Raw genomic sequence first — 16,617 nt, 5'->3', positions numbered from 1 at the left:
AACCCTAACTTATTTCTTTCACTTGTGCGTGCTCTAAAATGAATGTCCTCTGATCAGCCACATGTTATGAATCACATTTTGGAGCACAGGCACTGGCAAATAAATTCTAGGCTATACTTAGCCATTTCTCCACTTGCACGAATGTGTCTCATATACAATCGAATATGTCTGGGCCAATTCATCTAGAATAAGAACAGATAATAGATCATTTTGAATGAGGAGTTGGAGAGTATAGAAAAGTGGATTTTAGATAACAAGTTGATACTAAATACATCTAAAACAAATTAGACGATTTATATATAAATATTTAGAATTAGAAGTTATATATATAAATAAAACACTTATTCAGCAAATTAAGGAAGCAAAAAAAGGTATCACCCTGAATAATAAATTGTCATGGTCAAAGCATATTGAGAACACAGTGAAGAGAATGGAAAGGGTGGTAGCTGTAGTAAGGAGATGTAGACAATATCTTACGTTGATATAATGAAAATAATATTGGACACTCTCTTCTTCACACAGCTGGACTATTGTCAGATTATATGGGCCAATGCTACAAAAAAGGATTTGAGGAACTCCAGTTGGTACAAAAGGCAGCGAGGTTAATACTCCAGTGTCCGTATGGTACGAATATTAATAGTATGCACTTTGATCTTAAATGGCTAAGATAGGATGATTGCTGCAATATTGTTATCAACATGGAAGATTTTACATTTTAAAACTCCATTGGATCAGTAAAATCAATTACAATCTAATGTTCAGTCACATAAATATGCTACTAGACGAGCAACGGAGGGTAGATTTCTACTCCCTAATTCTAAAACTAATTTTCTTAAACATACAGTAACATTTAGGGCAATGAAATCATGGAATCTTTTACCATTGTCATTAATTAGGATAACACGAAAATTTTATTTTAAAAGGCAGGTAAAGGCACAGCTTAGAATTCTGTACTTATAGGAGGTTGAGGAATAGAAATTAGTTGAATAAGCAATACGTTTTTTATATAGTAGGTGTTATAGATATTAAAAGGGTGGAAGAAATGTTTATAGAGATGCTTTGGAATGTGGAGAATGTATTAAAATTTTTATTTTTTAATATATGTAATAATGTATGAATGTTAAGTGTTGTGTGGACCCCAGGATGACTAGCAATGCCTTAGGGCATAGCTAATGGGGATCCAAATAAATAAACAAATAATAGAGGCAAACAGGTTTTCATTGGATGCAAAATAGCTTTAAGATGAATTTGTGCTTCATGCAGTCAAATTATGAGTCATTACCTAATTTAAAGTGTTCATATTAAACATACGTTATTTCTGTAAGATATGCAGGAGCTGGTCTATTGAGAAAATTTATAGCAAAATTTTTTTGATTATTAGGATTTATTCTGTTTTCCCTCCTTGAGTGTATTATAGTCCTTAAAGTGGATTTTTTTTTTACAACTATTTTATAATATGCGTCTATTAAAAATGTACTACCATAGCCTTTTAAAAGTATAGTTCACTCAAAAATATAAATTTGCTGAAAATTTACTCACCCTTAGGCCATTCAAGATGTAGAATTTAATCTTCTTCTTTTTTAACAGATTTGGAGAAATTTATCATTACATCAGTTGATCACCAATGGATCCTCTACAGTGAATGGGTGCCGTCAGAATAAGAATAAGAATCCAAACAGCTGATAAAAACATTACAATAATCCACAAGTAATCCACAGGACTCAAGTCCATTAATTAACATCTTGTGAATATGAAGTGAAACGCAGGGTGTTTGCAAGAAACAAATCCATCAAGACATTTTAACTTCAAACCGTTGCTTCTAGCTAAAATATGAGTTCTCTATCCATAATATTGTTTTCTCCACAATATGGAGTACTCTCGTATGAATCAGGAGAGAAATATGCTCAGATGAAGCACTGTTTACCAGCAAAAACAGTCAAAAACTAACAGTCTAAACAGTTGGATTTTGATGTGGAAGTACAACAGGGGATGGACTTTTTCACTAGAGGAAGCACTATTATGAAATGTGGACTGGAATTTCTTCCAAAAGTGACCGTCTAAAGTTAAAACACCTTAAAGGTGCAGTAGGAGATCTTTGAAAATGCTAACTTTAGCCTGATAGCACTGAAAGCGAACGTCCCACCCTCCCTGCAATCGCCGTCCAAAGCCACGCCACTGAACGCATTTACGCTCACAGACCAGAGACAACATTACTACAATAGGCTACATTAGCGGTTCCCAATTCCAGCCCATGTTCTGAAGTGAAGTAATCTTCAACAGATTTCCCCCGACTCAGGGAGGAGGGAGCAATGAACACTGTGTAGGGATCATATCGATCGGAACACAGTTCATGCACGTAGCTCACTTCTAAAGAGCTGGTTATCTGAATCGCGAGGACTGGAATTGGGAAACGCTGGGCTACATCATGTTTTATTAACCGGTGAGAAAACTTTAAAAGTACTACAATACCAGGAAGGAAGATTGGGTTGTTGATGTTTGTCTGCCATTCTCGCTCTGTCTGCACAGCGTGCGTGAACACACTGATGACGTATCCTGTCTGCGCGAACTGGGTGCGCAGAGGTATGCAGATACATACGTTGACAGACAGGTAGGAAAGCCAATTTGAAACGCTCGGACCGAGCGTTTTGATTGGACGAACATTTCTTGGTCCTACGCCTTCCACAAAATATATAAACACAGATAAATACATTTAGACCACTTAACCTAATGATTGCTATCTGGATGTGAAGAGACTTTCAACCAGCATAACAAAAACAATTTCTGAAGACAATCACCTATTGCACCTTTAATGATGGAATTATTTTTCATAAAAACATGCAGACTTTTGCTTCACAAGACATTAACAGACGGACTGGAGTCTCTTGTTCTGACGGCACCCATTCACTGCAGAGTATCCATTGGTGAGCAAGTGATGTAATGCTAAATTTCTCCAAATCTGCTCTGATGAAGAAACAAATTTGGATGCCCTGAGAGTGAGTACATTTTCAACAAATTTTCATTTGTGGGTGAACTATTCTTTTAAAGACATAGTTACACCTGCGAGGGACTAAAAAATGATGAGTTGTTAAAAAGGAATACGTTTAGAAACCACAAAATTAATCTAATATGCCCTTATATTTTATCAAATAAAAATAACCTGGAGTGATATTGTCTTCATTATTTCATTTTTGACATAACATTATTTCATACCTTGTCAAAAGTAAAAAATTTAACCAAAATTGGTCAAGTCAGTAGATCCTCATCAGTTATGGTGATTCCAGACTGCCACACAAGCTGGGGAGGGAATCTGCAGAAAGCAAACAGATGAAGGGACAGATGAATGTTAGCAGCATTATTTTAGTACTCAGTGTATAATAATCACAATTTCGGAAAATTAGCAATTTGTTTTTTGACAGAGGAGCCTGTGGCTTTCTTCTCTACAGTTTTTTACTTGCTCAAGATCTACTTATGGAGGAGCCTGTCGCTACAGAGTAATCCAATCCAATAACGACTATCCCTGGCTAACCATCTGAGAGCCCTTCAGTTGACAGTCTGATAATCCGTCTCAGGAATATAAGGAACCAGTGAAAACGTTTTGACTTTCTAGCATATGCTTAGTGCAACGTCAAATTCATAACCTAATTAACTAACATAATGATAAGCAAAGTTTTCACTGTATGACTTCATCCATTTATGTAAAACGAAAAAAGTAATTGCAATACATATCTGAATAAATTATAATTGACTTAAAACTAATTTCAAAACAGAGAGGAAATAACAGATATACACGAACAGCATTCTGATTTTAATTGGATGACTATCAGCCTGTTACTTGTGTCAATGGAAAGTGATGAATGCATTACGCATCAAGCGTTGGCATGAGAGAAACAGGAGGCTTATTTATGACTTATGATGAGATGTTCTTTGTGGTGACAAAGATTTCCCCTTCAGTCTGTGTATCATTCTGCAAAACTATATAAGCATTTCAGTTTCCAGCACAAACACCCACTCTTGGTCAACACCTTACAACTGAAAACGATTAATATTCCAAATTTAGCATGCTCAGCTGAAGCCATGATGTACAAAGCTTGTTTATTACAATATCTTTGAAGTGCTGTTAAAACAGCATGAGACATGAGACTTTAATTTGAAGAAATAGTTAAACGGTTTATATATTTATATGTAAAATTATTTTTAAAAATATACAATCAGCTTATTATATCTAAAATTACATAACATGCTGAAAAATATATACAATCATTATATATATATATATATATATATATATATACATACACACACACACACGACTTGACTTAAAATGTTTGAGCTAATTTTTGCCTAACACAAAACTAAACAATAATCCATATCCAGAAAAAAAAACACTTTAAAGCTAGGTAAAGACAATTATGCAAAAGAAAAGTATGTGAGCAGATTCTGTAAACACCCCTATTTTTCCCCTCCTCATTGATTCCCCTTTTGTGTAAAGTTTGATTTTCAACTTTGAGAGACATGAGCCACTGTAAAATGTTATGTCCTTGAAGTTTTAAACCTGTTTAATGCTAATGTTTACTCATTTAAACCACTCTTATGACTCCATTCATTTCTAGCCTTGTCCACTTGTTTGCATCCACTAGTTAACTTCAACTGAGCAAGTGCACTTGGGAAAGTGAAAGCAATAATGCCAAGATCCACCAGCCATTAGAATGGCTCCTACAATAACTTTTCTTTAAGGACTAAACATAGCGGGTTTGTCACAAAGCGAAACGAACAAAGTAAACTAGAGTAATACATCACCAAAATAAAATGTTACACACATAAGAGGGGGAGGGGGACGGCAGCAGGTTTAGCTTCCTCGCTAACTGAGCAGCTCAAGCCAGCCATTGGTGGCACTGCTGTAGCATGCAACTGGCTAACTGGCAGAACAGACATTAGCAGCTGATCTCGATGTCATCATTGCTCTCTTACCAATGCCCTGGACTTCAGAGGTCCTGGTTGAGCTCCAGAGAGAACAAAGGCGCAGGCTTTAGGGTGTATTGAAAATGAAGATCAGTTCAAAGAGCGAGTGAGGTGCTCAGTGACTGTGGAGGTCTACACCAGGTGCTTCCATGTCTGTTTACCAGGCAGCATTCTGGGACAAGAACGTCACTGGCTGACTCCAGCAGCACGCATGCACCGAGCACGCCTGTCACTGGTCAGTATGGTGGTGTGTCAAAAGCGAGAGCGCTGCCTATCTGGACAGCATTTCTGGGCGTCGGTCGCGGGCTTGTAACGCTCCAGTGCGTTTTTGTGAGTCATTTGCGTAGTTGGGAGTGGGACGCTTTCACAACAGCTTTTCGAGCGTCTCAGACGCGCCCTCGGAGGCCCAAATAGGCTGTCTAGGTAGGCGGCTCAGTGGGTTTTGAAACACAGCCTGCTACTGCACTTCGCTATAACGCTATTTCATATATATATATATATATATATATACTAATCAAAACCACACACAGCCGTCACAACTTTGAAATGACTTTGGCGATATAATAATGAGGGGGGAAAAACCTTGCCGTTTAGGGATGTTCTGTAGCGATTTGAGAATCTTTTGAGTCGGATCTTTTCAATGAATAAGTTCACTAAGCCGATTCGACTCGCAGTGCAACCGACACTTTGAACATGAATATGTTCGAATATAATGAGCCAAGAATCGATGAGTGACTGAGCTGATAACAATATAATTAAATGCATATTTTATTGATGTTCTAAATTACTTAATGTTTCATGAGCTGACTCATTGCTACAAAAAAAAACTTATGATACGGAATAAAAGAATCGGCTTTTAAAACGGTTCTTTTAAAATAAGTTTTAAATTAACCGATTCGCGGATCTACGACCATTACTGTCAAATGCAGCGTCTCACTGTGCCTACTTATACTACGCCCTTAAAATATGTACTCTTTTGGTGAAGAAAAAGTACACACTTTTGAATGTGTAGTAGAGGAGTAGGCAAGCTTTGGGATATACAGGTGCATCTCAATAAATTAGAATGTCGTGGAAAAGTTCATTTATTTCAGTAATTCAACTCAAATTGTGAAACTCGTGTATTAAATAAATTCAATGCACACAGACTGAAGTAGTTTAAGTCTTTGGTTCTTTTAATTGTGATGATTTTTGCTCACATTTAACAAAAACCCACCAATTCACTATCTCAACAAATTAGAATACTTCATATTAATATAATACACACATAATTTTTAGTGAATTGTTGGCCTTCTGGAAAGTATGTTCATTTACTGTACATGTACTCAATACTTGGTAGGGGCTCCTTTTGCTTTAATTCACCTGTACTATCACGTCACACAATTGCGTCTTTAAAGGACCGCTCTGTTGCACCTGTTACACTCACCCTGTCACTGTAAACTGGCCTGTCAATCATCTTGTCACAGTTAACATCCTCCACATTTAATTTAATTTAACTTCCTACCATACTGGAGAGAAAAAAAGTAGCACATTGATCTGCCAGTCTCGGAGACCTCTGCTCATATTTTCTGCATATTGATGCATTTAAAAGTTCACGACCAAATGGATGTTTATAAAAGTTAACATTACTGTTGTAGAAACTATAAATAAATATTTTTTACCAGGTTAAATGTTGATTATTAGTAACTCAAACCCCTTTTGGTAAACCTCTCTACCTAACCTTCCATCCGCCATGTTTGTAGTTTTTCTAACGAGTTTTATTCGTGTTTGTAGTTCTGGACCGAATCCTTCGCCAAAAGCGAAAATTGTGGCCAATTTTAGCCATTAGAGGGTACATGGATCCACACTTTAAAAATCGACCTAAAATAGTAAACCATCCGGGGACTTTTGGCATACTCTTTTCAGCATACTATGCTTTGGGACACACTTATTCTAATCTCACATACTAGGATGGATATTGAGACGCAGGGCCAGTTTAGGCTGAATCGAATATTTGAGTCGGATCTTTCGGAGAACAAAAAGTTCTCCGGTGTACCGACGAAACATGCTACCTATCAGATTGTGATACCAAAAATATATTTACATTGTTTTAAGGGTAAGTTTAGGGTAAGGGTAGGTTTAGGGTAGGGGTAGGTATGGACATTAAAAAAGCCTCAAACCTCATCAATAAGATGCTGGTAGCACAATCTGATAGGAAGCATTTTTCGCTATCGATTTGTGTTCCCTATCTTTTTATTGGGAGGTAGCACAATCTGAGCGGGTAGCACAAATCGTCAGAACACCGGCTCACAAAAACGATTCGATTCGCAGTGGAATCGACACTTTGAACCGGGAACAGTCGATTAAAAAAAGTCGTAATAAGTCAAGACCCGTTAAGTGAGCCGATAGTAACAGTACGTAGGCCTGTACTAAAACATGGAAAAAACATGACAAACAATCTTTGTCGATAAATTGTCATTTTTTTATGTGAAAGCATAATATATTTATGTTTAATGACTTTCATTTTATATAAATGACTATGTTTTTATAAGCTAAATCATGGCTACAACAAACTGAACTGATGTTATTGCGTAAAAGAATTCCTGAATCGTTTCTTTTTTTCTTTTTGTTTTAAACGGTTCTTTGAAACGAATTGTTCTAATGAACCGATTCTCGAAATTGAGTCGGACTTCTCACCATTGTCAAAAACGAATTAACTGCCTACCTGTTCAGCATTTCTGGAAGTCACACGAGTAGTTTTAACGTTTGAAAGAGTAATTTACCCACAACTTCTAAATGACTTGAATAATGATGAAACAAAACCTTGCCATTTAGGAAACTGCTGTGATTCGTGCTGTGGGGTCGGCTCATTTGCTTCGCAACAGAGGCGGGGCTCTGATGCCCTTATGTGTCCGTGCGCGCATGTCAATAAAGTTTTTTCAAATAGTTCAGTTAGCTTATTGGAGAATGGGTAGCATCACTGATGGTAAGGATTTGTTTGTTATTTATGTGGCAAATCAGCGTGATTTATTACAAAGGTGCCCGACTATGTGTTATTGTAAACTAAAGAAACTCACTTAAAAGGAGGAATCATAGCTAGTTAGCCACGTGATACGCTAAAACTGATGCACTAGAACAGGGCTGTCCAAACTCTGTCCTGGAGGGCCGGTGTCCTGCAGAGTTTAGCTCCAACCCTAATTAAACACTCCTGAAGCAGCTAATCAAGCTCTTACTAGGCATACTAGAAACTTCCAGTCAGGTGTGTTGAGGTAAGTTGGAGCTAAACTCTGCAGGACACCGGTGTTGTCCGGCCCTCCAGGACCGAGTTTGGACAGCCCTGCACTAAAACACCCATAAAATGTTGAATATAAATCTTATTTCATTTACTTGGATAACATGTCACTAAAATTAGTAAGAGTTTCGAAGGGCTTTAGGAATATACAAACGTGTAACTTTTTTATAAAAAGATATGCGTATAATTATATTGTGTGTGTGTGTATATATATATATATATATATATATATATGTCTGTAGTGTGTCAGTAGGAAATATCAGTTTACATTTCTAAACATTCCTTTGCCATTAATTGTAATAATCCAGTGAGAGTTTTGTATGCATAAGGAGTCTGAAGCAGCCAGATCTGATCTCACCATCGTCCAGTCTGTCTGAAATGACATGAAGAAACAGGAAAAAACTGAGACAGACTAAATCCAGAAGAACTGTGCCAATGTCTCCAAGACACTTGAAGAAACCTACCTGCAAAGCTACAGTACTGTCAAAAGCTTTAGGCACTTGTGTAAAAATGCTGAAAAGTGAGGATGCTTTCAAAAATAATGTCATAAATAGATTTTATTTATAAATTAACTTCTATTAACTAAATCAAATCAACATTTGGTGTGACCACCCTTTGCGTTTAAAACTGCTTTTGCTCTTGGTACACTTGCGTATAGTTTTTCAGGTAGCTTTGTAGGTAGGCTTCTTCAAGCATCCTACTTGAGACGTTACCAGAGTTCTTGGTGATAATATTTTTTTGTGATTTATTTATTTTTGTGAAAATGCATATATAATGATTGTACGCATATTTTATGCTTTTAAAAACATTTTATGCGGTCTTGAAGCCCTTCTGAAATAATGGGCATGTTATGTGACTTTGGCCAAATTTGTTTGCTATGATATTTTAGAGCATGAGCTGTTTTTATGTGGTTTAATGTGTAGTTAGCTTCAACAATACTTCTTAAATGGCATCTGTGTCTGTATCGTTTCACAGATGAGGTTATTCGGAAGCGTCTTCTTATCGATGGAGATGGAGCTGGAGATGATAGGCGCATTAATGTGCTTATGAAGAGCTTTAACAAATGGTGCCATTCCAATTTCTCACCAGAGGAAGGGTAATTTAAACTATTATTATAATCTGCGATCTGTATCATTTCTTTATGATGTACCTTATTCCTCTGATTGTATAATGGATAATGACTTGCATGCTTGTCTCTGTTGCTGTAGGTTCTCACAGTATCAGAGGATGGTGACATCTTTGGCTCAGTGTGAATTCTCCATGGGGAAAACCCTGCTTGTGTACGACATGAACCTGAAAGAAATGGAGAATTATGAAGCAATCTATGCAGATATTGGTAAGATCTCCAGTTGTTGTGCATGTGTGACTTTGTCAGGTATCATTACCATTTGTTCATTTACTAAGCAAAATATTCTTGTTTTCTTCTCTTCAATATAGAGAAAAGTATAACATCAGCCCATGAAAAAATTGCAGAGTGCAAAAAGGAAATCCAGAGAGCGAAAAGGATACGAAAAAACCGCCAAGGTTCAGTACAACTCCTTTGGAGAAAACGGACATTTTGTACTTTTATTGTTTTTTTTTTTTTGGTTGTGTCTCTAATTTGTGTTCTCCAATTTAATGCTCCTATTTGTAGAGTATGATGCTTTGGCCAGAGTTATCAAGCAACATCCAGACAGACATGAGACCTTAAAGTAGGTTTGAAGTTCATGTTTAGGTCATATCACTTGTATATTAACATTTATTTATTACCTGGTTGACTGTGTATTAAATCTGTATTCTGTACATCCTTCTGTGGTCTTATTTTCTGCAGGCAGCTTGAGGCTTTAGACAAAGAGCTTCAGCAGCTTTCACACATCAAAGAGAATGTGGAGGACAAGGTAAGGGAATGTGGTATTTTTTGATGATTTTGTATACTTAAATATTTACTCTCTGATCTTTTTTTTTTTTTTTTAACCATGTTCAGTTGGAACTTCGTAAGAAACAGTTCCACGTCCTTCTCACCACGATTCAGGAACTTCAACAGACTTTGGAGAGTAAGTAGTTTAACTGAATAAAGAGTGGAGGACAAAGATGGATACTGATCCAGATCTGCTTTGCAGTGTCCAAAAATTCGTTTTCGTTCTGATCAGGTTGTAATCATATGCCTGTTTAATGGTCTAAATTGGTGTTTGGTCATCTTTTTAGATGATGAGAAGATGGAAAGTGATGATACCCAGGAGAGCCCGGTGGAAAATGGAGACTAGACTAACATTTTTCCAGTTTTTCCTGAAGATGTAGCTATTGTCCTGTTCTCTCATTTTAGTCTCTTTATTTTTTTTAAGTTGGTGATGTACAGAATTAAAGTGATTTCTTTACCAACTGAATCCAAGTTGTTTAATTTTAGCATATGGCCCCTTTTAGGTAAAGTTTTGGACTTGGAAGCACAGCATAAAACATTTTTAAACAAATATGCTCAGTAATATATTGTGCCCCAAAAGCTTCATAAACAGAATAAATTTTACTGTGACTTGGCATAGTACATGTTATGAACATTACCAAAAGATGACCCATTTTAGTGTGGTTTTGTTCTTAGATGAGGTAAATGTTCAGACCAAAATTAATTGGAATGAAGATGCCACATAAAAATAGTAAACTATATGGAATTGTATTCACTTTAATGCCATAAAATTAATATTTCACCTAACATTAATTAAATCATTTATTCATTAATTTATTTGTTGGGAATGTTTCAAGACACTCAAATGTAAAAACACTTGTTGTAATAATGGTAAATCTAAATGTATTTCAACACCTATGCAATACTTAGAAATAACTAAATATAATAAAACATTAAACCAAGAAGCATTTAAAAAATAAAAAAAAAAGTGTGGCTGTGCTAACTTTAAAAAAATATATATATTTCGCAGAAAGTAGAAAAAAAATACATAATCTGCATGCCGCTTAACCAGCAGATGTCGCTGATGCTACAATGTTTAACATGACTCACTGAAACTACATGACTGAGGTAAAAGAGTCCATAGTCTGTCTGTCTATCATCCATCCATCTATCTATCTATCATACTTCTATCCATCCATCTACAAACCCGATTCCAAAAAAGTTGGCACACTGTACAAATTGTGAATAAAAACAGAATGCAATGATGTGGAACTTTCAAATTTCAATATTTTATTCAGAATACAACAGATGACATATCAAATGTTTAAACTGAGAATGTATAATTTTAAGGGAAAAAGTTGATTTTAAATTTCATGGCATCGACACATCTCAAAAAAGTTGGGACAAGGCCATGTTTACCCCTGTGTGGCATCCCCTCTTCTTTTTATAACAGTCTGCAAACGTCTGGGGACTGAGGAGACAAGTTACTCAAGTTTAGGAATAGGAATGTTGTCCCATTCTTGTCTAATACAGGCTTCTAGTTGCTCAACTGTCTTAGGTCTTCTTTGTCGCATCTTCCTCTTTATGATGCGCCAAATGTTTTCTATGGGTGAAAGATCTGGACTGCAGGCAGGCCATTTCAGTACCCAGATCCTTCTACGCAGCCATGATGTTGTAATGGATGCAGTATGTGGTCTGGCATTGTCATGTTGGAAAATGCAAGGTCTTCCCTGAAAGAGACAACGTCTGGATGGGAGCATATGTTGTTCTAGAACTTTTTCAAAATGTCTCACTTTCAACATTTGATATGTTATATATATTCTATATTATATTATATATATTCTATTGTGAATAAAATACAAGTTTATGAGATTTGTAAAAAAATTTTACTCACAATTTGTACAGTGTCCCAACTTTTTTGGAATTGGGTTTGTATCTGTCTGTCTGTCATCCTTCTATCCATCCATCTATCTATCATCCTTCTATCTATCCTTCTATCCATCTATCCATCCATCCATCTATCTGTCTGTCTGTCATCCTTCTATCCATCCATCTATCTATCATCCTTCTATCTATCCTTCTATCCATCTATCCATCCATCCATCTATCTGTCTGTCTGTCATCCTTCTATCCATCCATCTATCTATCATCCTTCTATCCATCCATCTATCTTTCTATCTATCTGTCTGTCTGTCTGTCTGTCTGTCTGTCTTAAATATTGTAGTGATACTCTTAAACTCTACTGCAAGTATTGATGACATGGGTAAAATGCTCAGAACTGCAAAATATCCGAACGTCAGAGTGAGCAGATCTTGCAGGCGGACTCTGAAGCAAAGTGTGTGGAGTGAGTTTGATGTCTTCAGACGTGCAGTGAGGGAACAGTGTGGACACAGGCTGTTTTTATGCTGTGCAGATGTACTCTGCTTCTCTGACAGCAGATCAGAAGTGACATATAGGCCCAGAGTGAAGTGGAGAAAGAGCTGCGCCGCTGTCGTCATTCACAGAGCTCACACTCAAGTCAGAAGGGTAGCGTGGAGTCACTTTATCAGCCAGAAGTAATGCAAATATAAAAACATACTGCATGTTTTAAGGTCAAGTTTAGATGTTAGAAATAAATATAGGCCTAAATCCTAATTATTAATATAACTATGTACTGTACTTTTGGCATGCATTTTGTATTTTAAAGGTTTCAAATAGCATGTTAAAGGAAAGGTCATCCTTTCTGGCCTTTCTGACAGTTTGGGGTTGTTTTAATCAGCAGCGTGGTGGTGCACACTGAAAGACAACACATGCACTAAGGTCATTTGTGTTGTGCCCTCAAATCAGATTCACTGACACAAAGCAAAACTATTGTGACTACAACTGCACTTGAGGAATGAAGGGATACTTAAAAAATTCACACATTTGAATCAGAGTTAATAAATTCAAGAGTCTAAGCAAAACCAGAGTATTTTAAAAGTTACAAACAAGGTTACATGTGGCATATTAATACTTCAGAGCTGTTATACAGCATCATCATAACGGCTTTTACCCTTCCAAATCACTGATATTGGGTGCATCTAAGAAAATTTGGCAAGATAAATGGGTTATAAGTCTAGTTAGGGATGCAAATTAAATTTATTTGTGTATTTTCTTATATTTTTAGTATCAATGAGAAAAATAGCAGATTCAACTGAATTTATTATTATTATGTTATAGAGGGCACTGCCTCTAAGAATACAGGCATTGTATACCGGACATGACTCAATTAGTCATTCAGTTATTAAGATGGTCATTTTGTGACATTAATTACATGAACACCAGAATCACTGGACAGAAATATGAATTATTGTCACACTGCAAAAATAATATTCATGAGTTTGTGTTAAAGACATCTGTAACAGACAAAGACTATATCTGTGTTTTCATATCCTTACATTGTTTATCTAACAAAAAACACTATATGACACTATATTGACTCATCTGCACAGTATCACTGTAAGAGCCAAATCTCCCTTATTCAGTTTATTCAACACAGGTAAAGGCTTCCCCTGTGCATGATGTCTGATTATTGTCACTGACTAATTAAAGCTGAGCTGTGCTTCCTTGAGTGCACACAGCGAGATGTGAAGAACAGTAGAGTATTACGCATTCTGCCACATCCTATGAATAATCTAGAGGAGTCCCAGCAGTCAGCTGCAGTGCTTTTAATTGGGTTCCTGATTTAAAACGTCTACAGCCAGATTCCCCTTGGAATGGAGATCAGCTCTCAGGAAGACTCGGAAGACACATGGGAGACAGATGACTCAGACTCGGATTGGATAGATAAACATGGAGAATTTTGTCTCTTCGGGTAAACAAAACCTTCCCAGCATACTCTCATTGTCACGAGGAATGCCTTTGCTTGATGTTGTTTGGCCGAGGGCTTCAGTGATAATGGGCCAATCAGAAAAGGTATGAAAACATGGATATTTTTCAGCCATGTGGCCATGTCAGTGTCATTCTCGGTCAATAGAGACCATTATTTCCTCTTGATGGACATACAGGCAAACAAAAAGCCATGTTTGCCACTAACATCTGTACTTACAAATGAAAACAGAAATCTCTGTTATATACTTTAAATTACAAACAACTGCATCACCTACTCTAGGTGATTACCATTAGGACATTATTGTGGACAGTTCATCTGTGAATGTTGTTCAAAAGAAAAATGTTTGTTTAACCCTTGATGAAAATATAGCTTGCTCCGTTTCTGAAACGACTTTCCCATGTTGATGATATAATTTAGTCCATGCAGACTGTTGGATAGTGTTAAAGAAATAGTTTACCCAAAAATGAAAATTGACTTGCCCTCAGGCCATCTAAGATGGATAGATTCGTTTTTTTGTTCATTAGAACAGATTTGGAGAAATTAAGCATTATATCACTTACTTTCCAATGGACCCGCTGCAGTGAATGGGTGCCGTCAGAATGAGAGTCCAAACAGCTGCTAAAAACATCACAATAATCCAAAAGTAATCCACACAACACCTGTCCATCAACTGACATCTTGTGAAGTGAAAAGCTGCATTACAGTTTTTTTGGACCCATATGACTTCTGTAGTATGGGAAAAATACTGACATTAGGACCAGCAACTGTTTGGTTATACATTCTTTACAATATCTTCTTTTGTGTTCAGCAAAATTCATAAATGTTTGGAATAACTTGAGTAAATGATGACAGAATTTAAATTTTTGGGTGAACTATTCATTAACAAAGCTTGCACGGATACTTTTTAAATACCTGTCATTCTCCGTCAATAGCGACCCCTGTTATTTGCTCTTGAGGAACACAGAAGCAAACAAAAAGCCATGTCTGCCATAAGAGTACTAGATGACACAATGTGAAAATCTGCATTTGCATCGTGAGATAAACTACATATGCTGATAGAAATGTGTTAAAGCTGCACAAGTTAGTCACGGTTATTTTAAAGTAATTTAAATTGTCAGAGGTCACAAAACTAATCTATCTTGTGTCTGTGTTTCTGCAGACACTCTGTCCTTTCACTGTCTACTTTTCTACCAGTAAATGCAACTCCAGGTAGTCCTATTCTTCCTTTTGCGAAAGACAGAGCTCGTCTCCCTGAGAGCGACTATAACATGCCGTGACACATCTTTCCATTGCTATGGTAACGGCACTGAGGGGTAGATGAAAAGAAGTCAAACCAATGTGCTGTTACACAAGAACATTAGATCAGGACTAGGTCAGAATGGCCCGCTATTGGTGATCCATTCACCCACTAAGGCAGTCTGATGAAAAATGATACTCACATTACACTATGTGAAGTACCTGAGCTTTAGTTGTCTCTCTGAATAAGTCACATTTCTGAGCTCGAAATGTTGCAGCCTGCATCTTTGGCAAGTAAACTTCTCATTTCGCTTTTTTACTAGTTGATAGCAAGGTCATTGACATAAGAGTGTCCACTAAAAGATTTAAAAAATCTATTTCTGGAGAGTTCTAAGCAATAAATATCATTTGGTTCTAAGGGAGTCACACCACATCACATCTGATATTCTTGATATTTTTATTTTTATATATATATATATATATATATACACACACACACAGTGCTTAAATGTTTTTCTTTTCTAATAAATAATAATAAAATATTGTACATAACTAATTAATAACTAGTCAATTTATTTTCAAAATTTTCACTCTTTTTAATGAGGCTTTTTCTTCACTATGATATCAAGACAGTTGTATCACCCTGATATTTTGACTTCATTCTGACCCCCCAAAATATAAAAATATATTTGATTAAGAACTTAAAAAAACATGTTCATCATAGAATCGTGTATTGCATATATAAATTTAATTTTGAATATATTTTTGAATAAATTAATAGATCCTGACAAAAAAAAAAAGATTGACCTAGGGATCTATTCATTCTGAATGCATGGATTTTTCATAGAAGACTGTACAGTCGCAAGTTGTCAAATTTCTTATCCAGTGAATATTTCTCAGTATAGGTTTAGTTATATAAGCAAGGTCCATGAGAAATAAGATATCAGAGAGACTTGTATACTGCACTGTCTGAGCAATTGCCTGCTCCTGATCAATTTAGATCTGATTACTGACGATGTCTATTAATTTAATGGAAGTCAGATAGTCATCAAATGCCTTTGTATAACTCCATATTATTGAAACAGCTGATTCATTGTTGTGGACTGAGGATTCATCAATACGATAATGGTTCCTAGAACAGAAAACACTGCAGTGCGCTCAGTCTAGAGGAATGTACAATATCTTTATTGCCTTGCACAAAATGCATCAAAGCATTCACACCCACTGATCGAAAATGCAAGTACTGTATATCAAGACAGAAACCCATTCACATTGAAAAGCAATCAGAACAAGAACATTAATGTATTGAAATTTTTTTGTTTGTTTGATTTTTGTCTTGCTCTATAACCTTTGTGGTTAATAAAGCCTCATGCATTTAAAAGGAACAGTTGAGGAAGAAGAAAACACATAAGAAAGCATGATAATTAA

The 16,617-nt window shown here is 36.2% G+C and overlaps 2 protein-coding genes across 3 annotated transcripts in view; one reads left to right on the top strand and one right to left on the bottom strand.

Moving 5' to 3' along the window:
* Nucleotides 1-7,814, bottom strand: part of LOC107550752 (ataxin-7-like) — a 43,631-nt gene extending 35,817 nt beyond the window's left edge. Inside the window, exons 1-2 of one of the 2 annotated variants that reach the window (XM_016232316.1) lie at nt 7,661-7,814; nt 3,211-3,307 (exon numbers count right to left, since the gene is read on the bottom strand). The gene's annotated coding sequence lies outside the window, so the exon portion shown is untranslated. Of the gene's footprint in view, nt 1-3,210; nt 3,308-4,968; nt 5,261-7,660 lie in introns of those variants that run through there. The other variant, XM_016232233.1, reaches the window with a different exon arrangement.
* An 18-nt stretch (nt 7,815-7,832) lies between these two features.
* LOC107551027 (THO complex subunit 7 homolog) lies at nt 7,833-10,614 on the top strand. The gene is made up of 8 exons (XM_016232545.1): nt 7,833-7,921; nt 9,203-9,323; nt 9,436-9,563; nt 9,665-9,751; nt 9,861-9,918; nt 10,038-10,104; nt 10,191-10,260; nt 10,412-10,614. Exons 1-8 carry the CDS (start codon nt 7,834-7,836, stop codon nt 10,468-10,470), a joined length of 678 nt encoding a protein of 225 aa, XP_016088031.1. The 5' UTR covers nt 7,833; the 3' UTR covers nt 10,471-10,614.
* Nucleotides 10,615-16,617: the final 6,003 nt, after the last annotated feature.

This window comes from Sinocyclocheilus grahami, unplaced genomic scaffold (genome assembly GCF_001515645.1).
Source record: "Sinocyclocheilus grahami isolate Dianchi unplaced genomic scaffold, SAMN03320097.WGS_v1.1 scaffold2.1, whole genome shotgun sequence".
NCBI lineage: Eukaryota > Metazoa > Chordata > Actinopteri > Cypriniformes > Cyprinidae > Sinocyclocheilus > Sinocyclocheilus grahami.
The sequence above is the reverse complement of the archived record's forward strand: the minus strand, read 5'-3'. Positions and strand labels throughout refer to the sequence as shown.